We start from the raw sequence: 6,000 nt of genomic DNA, 5'->3' as shown, positions 1-6,000 counted from the left end.
TCTTTTTATTTCAGTTGATTCTGTTGTGATGTCACCCATTTTGTTTCTTATTAGTGTTAATTGTATTCTATCCCTCTTTTCCTTTGTCAAATTTGCCAGTGGTTTGTCAAATTTATCAATCTTTTAAAAAACCAACTTCTGGTCTTGTTGATTTTTTCTATTGCCCTTCTATTTTCTGTTTCATTGATTTCTGCTCCAGTCTTGATTATTTCCTTTCTTCTGGTGACTGTGGGCTTTTCTTGCTGTTCTTCCTCTAATTGTTAGAGATGTTGGTTTAAAGTGTTGATTTTGGCTCTTCTTGTTTGATGTATCCATTCATTGCTATAAATTGTCCTCTGATCACTGCTTTTGCTGTGTCCCAAAGATTTTGATATGTTGTGTTTTCATTCTTGTTTGACTCAAGGAATTTTTGAATTTCAATTTTTATTTTTTCTCTTACCCATCTTTCTTAAGGAGGGTGTTGTTTAGTTTCCATGTGTTTACTCTTTTTCCAGTTAATCTTCCTTTTATTGATTTCTAAATTTGATAGCATTATGATCTGAGAAGATGCTTTACAGTATTTCAATGTTTTAAAACTTATTAAGGCTTGCTTTATGGCCTAACATATGGTCTATCATGGAAAATGTTCCATGTGCACTGGAAAGGAACGTGTATTGTGCTGTTGTTGGGTGAAGTGCTCTGTAGATGTCTACAAGGTCAAGTTGGTGGTTTGTATTGTTTAGCTCTTCTACATCTTTGTTGAATTTCTTTCCAGTTGTTCTATCTTTCATTGCAAGTCGTGTATTAAAGTCACCCACTATGACTGTGGGTCATCTATTTGTCTTGTCAACTCTTAAAGACTGATTTATGTAGTTTGGGGCTCTTTCATTGGATCCATACATATCTATTATGGTTAAATCTTCTTTTTCAATTGATCCTTTAATCATTATATAATGTTCTTCCTTGTCTCGTATGGTGGTTTTTGTCTTCATGTCAATTTGACCAGAAATTAATATTGCCACTCCTGCTCTTTTATGGTTGCCATTTGCTTGATACATCTTTTTCCAACCTTCAATTTTCAATCTGTTTTTGTCATTATCTCTAAGGTGTGTCTCTTGTAGAAAGCATATTGATGGGTTTTGTTTTCTTATCCATACTGTAACTCTCCGTCTCTTGAGTGGTACATTTAATCCATTCACATTCAGTGTAATTATTGACAAGTATGAATTGGTTGCTGTTATTTTCTTATGTGTTTTTGCATGGTGTCCCTGGTTTCTTTGTTCCATATTATTTTCTTTGCTGAGCTCATGATGTTTATGAATCATGTTATCTTTGCCTTTATTGCTGTTGTTTTAGTATTTGCTGTATATGTGTGCTTGTCTTCTTTTTTTTTATTGTAATGTGAAGGTTTATCATTTTTCTTTGAGGTTACCCTCTCATTTATAATTTTCTCCCTGGGTTTAGAACAGTCCATTCTATCTTGCAACTCTCATGACTTCTTCGCCATTTAGAAGTTCTGGAACTACACAGTATTTTCCCTCTTTTTGGTTTATAGTTGTCTTCACTTGCCAATTGATGTCTCTGGTTCCCTGTTTACAGTCTTGTAAGCTTATTTTACTTTGGATATGTCCATAGCTGTGGTTTCTGGGTTATGTCATCTTGTGTATTAGTGGCTGGTTGTTATTTGCTATTTTTTGTTCTTTGTTCAAAGGACACCCTTTAGTATCTCTTGTAAGCTTGGGCTGGTTTTAACAAATTCCCTTAGTTTCTGCTTATCTAGAAATCTCCTAATTTCACCATCATATTTGAGGGACAATTTTGCCAGGTATATAATTCTTGGTTGAAAATTTTTCTCTTTCAGGGTTTTTTATATACCATCCTATTGCCTTCTTGCTTGCATGGTTTCTGCTGAGACATCAGAGCTTATTCTTACTGGTTGCCCTTTGTAAGTAACTTTTTGTTTTTCTTGTGCTGCTTTCAGGATTCTGTCTCTGTCTTTGGTTTTGATGAGTTTGATGATGATATGTCTTGGTGATTTTCTTTTGGGGTCTATCCTGTTTGGGGTTCGTTGGACTTCCTGAATGGATATATTCTCATCTTTTATCATACCAGGGAATTTCTCCTCCAAATCTTGGACAATTTTCTCAGTGGTTTTATTTTTCTCTTTCTTTTCTGGAATTCCAATGACATGTAGGTTATTCCTTTTGATGCTATCCCACACGAACCTTAGGCTTTCTTCATTTTGTTTTGACCTTTTTTCTGATTGATCCCTTTCCAAAGAAGTATTCAGGTATTTGTCTTCAATCTGATTAATTCTCTCTTCCACTTCGTCAATTCTACTCCTCTACCCTTTCAATGTGTTATTTATTTCTAACAATTTAGTATTAATCTTCTGGTTTTCTATCTGTAGATTTAGAATAATTTCCAGTTCCTCATTTATTTTGTCATTTTGTTCTTGTATTTTCTTTCAAAATTCTTCTAGGGTTTTATCTGTGTTTTCCTTCATCTGCCTCTCAATCCTTTGAAGATACCTAAATATAATTATTTTGAATTCCTTATCAGAGAGGTCCAATGCTGCTTCTTCCTCAGGGATGTGTTCTGGGTCTGTATCCAGCTCCCTTGCTTCTACCATTTTATCTTGATTCTTTGTGTAGACTGTGATGATCTGTTGCCTCCGAGACATCATGGAGTTATCGCATTTAGATCTCTGCTAACTGTTTGTGAAGAGCAGCCAAGGGTAAGTCAGGCTGTTCTTGGTAGTTGTTTATCCTTGGCCTGTTGGTAGAGAAGGAAGTGGTGGCTCTCACTCAGTAAGTGAAGCTGCAGGAGGTTTGGGTGTAGTTGTGTTGTATGGGGACTGTTGCTGTCTTCCACTCAGTTAGACAAAAATAACAATTGAATAGCCATCAAAAAAGGAAAAGCAAATGGACAAAACACACACTGTGTTATCACACAGGAACAGTAACCAAAAAAAGGAAAGGAAAAAAAATGCAATATCTGGGGAGAGGGCAATAAGACAAAAAAGGTAGAGAAGGAGAATAATGAAGAAAAAAATTGGAAAAACACAAAAAGAAAAACAAGCAACAGGGTTAACTACGAGAAAGAAAAAAAAAAAAAAAAAAAACCTGCAACCAGGAACAGGAAAAAGAAAAAAAGCTGAAAACTAGAACCTGAGAGGGGAAGAATAAAGAATAATAGTAAAAAGGACAAAAGTAATAATGATAATAGTAGTTAAAAACAGAAAAAATAAAAAACCGGGGCAGGGCGGGGCAGGGCACCCAGGCTCCGACCAAGCACACAGTCTTGGATAGAATTTCTGCTGGCCTAGAAGGTGGCTGGGAGTGAGGGATGGCCACACCTTCATTCACCAAGAGGGTGTGGGATATAAGAGTAACAAGGAGAATGTTACACCTTTCCAGTCGTCCACATCCGGAATGTCTTTGAGGTTCCCAGTAAGTGGAACCTGTTCTTAAGTCCCTGGAATCTGGGAGAATGCTGTCGCTTTAAATATCCAAAATGGTCAAACCTCTTATAAACATTCAAAATGGCTGTACCCTCCAGACAGACAAAATTCCACAGCTCAGCCCGCCTTCCTCTTCACTGCTTCTCCTTTTATTCACCAGTTACCAGAGCAGTCCTCCATGCAGTCCCTGGCCAGCAGCACTGATTTTTAGGTTAATTCACTTGGCAACATCCAAGCTGTCTATGCTGTCAGGATCACTGCCAGACCTTAGCTCCATATGTCTCCTTTTTTGGTGTTCTCATGCAAATTCTTCTGCTAATTGGAGTTTAGTCCACTTCTATATCTTTCCCTTCAAGCCTCGTGGGTTCAGCATTATCTTCTGTATTTGTGTTAACTGGTTCCCCTTTTCTTTGTTGAAGAGGGTCTGTGTAGTCTTTCTGCCTATTCTACCATCTTACCGGGACTTCCATCATCATTTTTAAAAATATTCTAAATAACTAACACAGCTGGACTCTTACTAGTAAATTTTACTATTGGTTGTTTTCTTCCATGTGACTTTTTGTCCAAGCATTCTGAAACCTGGAGCTGCTGAAGAAAGTAGTCCAACCGAGCATATCTGCCTTACCATTTTACTCATGATCACCAACATCCATGGTCCCTCAACAGTGCTCAGTCACTTCTACTTCATTCCTTTGGCCAAATCTCCCTCCCACTATCCATAATGAATATTTCAAACTATCTCCTCTTTATTCATCTCCATCCTGTCTCTCTTTCTCTATATCCCTGATGCTTTCATCACTGTGTCTACCAACATACTCATGACAGAATTCAAACTCCTCCTTAGCTAATCATCTGAATAATATTTTCCTAAGCAGACAGTCTCCTCCTTAGGTTCCCCACATTCTTTCTCTTCACATCCTTTATGTTCAGTTCTTGACTTATTAAGATTATAAATCTACTATTTAAAAGTATAATGAAGTCCTTTGGCACAAATTATATTCCCTAGTTACCAGTGAAAGTTCAAATATTTAAATATCCTCCAAAGTTATAATTTACCAATTAAATTAAGTAAAATATGAGATACTTAAAGACAGTCCCAATTATGTCAACCAAAATTGTAATGATTTTTTAAATTAGTTCAAATATTGCTGCCTTTGGCTCTTAAAGTATCAGTCAAGTAAAATTACACCACTTTCTAACTCAAACATTCTTCTTTTCAATGTGCTTTAGCACATTTTAGTAAAAATAAATGATTATGCAAGCCAAGTTTTAAGAGTTAAATGAGTTGAAAAACAGACACTAGAAAATCAGGAACTAGAAATTAATAATGCATCAGTAACACTGTCATTCTCTTCTATTTTCAGAATTAAAGATCTTTGTAGTGTTTAAATAATGCCAATCTTCAACAATCATTTTATGAGTAAAGTATGAATTATTACCTGTATAAGTTTTTGTCAAAAGTCCTGAAATGAAGCCTCTACTTGTAAGGTCATTCTTAAAATTCATAATTGAAAAACATTTAGTGCTGCCATTTTCCTGTAATATTAAGGTTAATTGAAATACATTTCCACTAATCTGTACCTGTTAAACTTGTTAAAATACTACTTTTACAAATTCATGTGTTATTAATTTCTTATACCTTAGGAGACTTTTCTCATACTGAAATTTAAAACCACCATGCCAGGATCTTCTTGATAAGCACTGGGGAAGACATCTAATAAATAAGCTCTTTTTGATTTAGTCTATTTGTTTACAGTTCTTGTAGTCATTTCCACCCCAAAGTGCATCTGGTGTGTTTATAGCTCCTGGCATGGCCACCAACTGAGGAAGTATGGGTATACAGGCCACAACCTCTGGTTTTCATTTGCCACTATTTCAGTCAAGAGGAGAAAGTAAGATTTGACCAAAATTGTCCTAGCCAACAAAGCCAAGTCAACAACCCATCAGGCTCAACAATGTCCATCCTCCTCCAATACATGATACCTTTTCACATGTTTTTATGAGCCATCTTCCATAAGTGTAAGCCCCAATTTACAACTTCCAACCTACTCTACTCCAAAGATCCTCTGTTGTTATTGTTGTTGTTATTAGGTTCCAATGAGTTGCTTCCAACTCATAGTGACCCTATGTACAATAGAACGAAACAGTGTCAAATCCTGCAAAATCGTCACAATCATTCCTAAATTTGAGCCCATTGTTGCAGCCACTCTGTCAATCCATATCATTGAGGGTCTGCCTCCTTTACACTGACCCTCTATCAAGCATGATATCTTTCTCCAGGGACTAGTCCCTCCTGGTAACATGTCCAAAGGACGTGAGACAAAGTCTTGCCATTCTCGCTTCTAAGGCGCATTCTGGTTGTACTTCTGTCAAGAGAGATTTGTTCATTTTTCTGGAAGTCTATATGGGTATACAGGCCACAACCTCTGGTTTTCATTTGCCACTATTTCAGTCAAGAGGAGAAAGTAAGATTTGACCAAAATTGTCCCAGCCAACAAATTACGGTGTAGTAAATTACTTAGTGTGGCTTTTCTAGCTATAAGTCTTTGTAAACTCTC

General features: G+C 36.4%; 1 protein-coding gene across 1 annotated transcript in view; it reads right to left on the bottom strand.

Moving 5' to 3' along the window:
- The window catches only part of DCDC1 (doublecortin domain containing 1), a 680,259-nt gene that overhangs the window by 601,402 nt on the left and 72,857 nt on the right, over positions 1–6,000 (bottom strand). Inside the window, exon 7 of the mRNA XM_007943315.2 lies at positions 4,882–4,978. Within this exon, the coding sequence (XP_007941506.2) occupies positions 4,882–4,978 (97 nt within the window). The remainder of the gene's footprint in view (positions 1–4,881; positions 4,979–6,000) is intronic.

Source organism: Orycteropus afer, unplaced genomic scaffold, assembly GCF_000298275.1.
Source record: "Orycteropus afer afer isolate SDZICR_OR568_19922 unplaced genomic scaffold, OryAfe1.0 scaffold00103, whole genome shotgun sequence".
Lineage (NCBI taxonomy): Eukaryota > Metazoa > Chordata > Mammalia > Tubulidentata > Orycteropodidae > Orycteropus > Orycteropus afer.
Note: the sequence above shows the minus strand (reverse complement) of the source record. Positions and strands in the feature narration are given on the sequence as shown.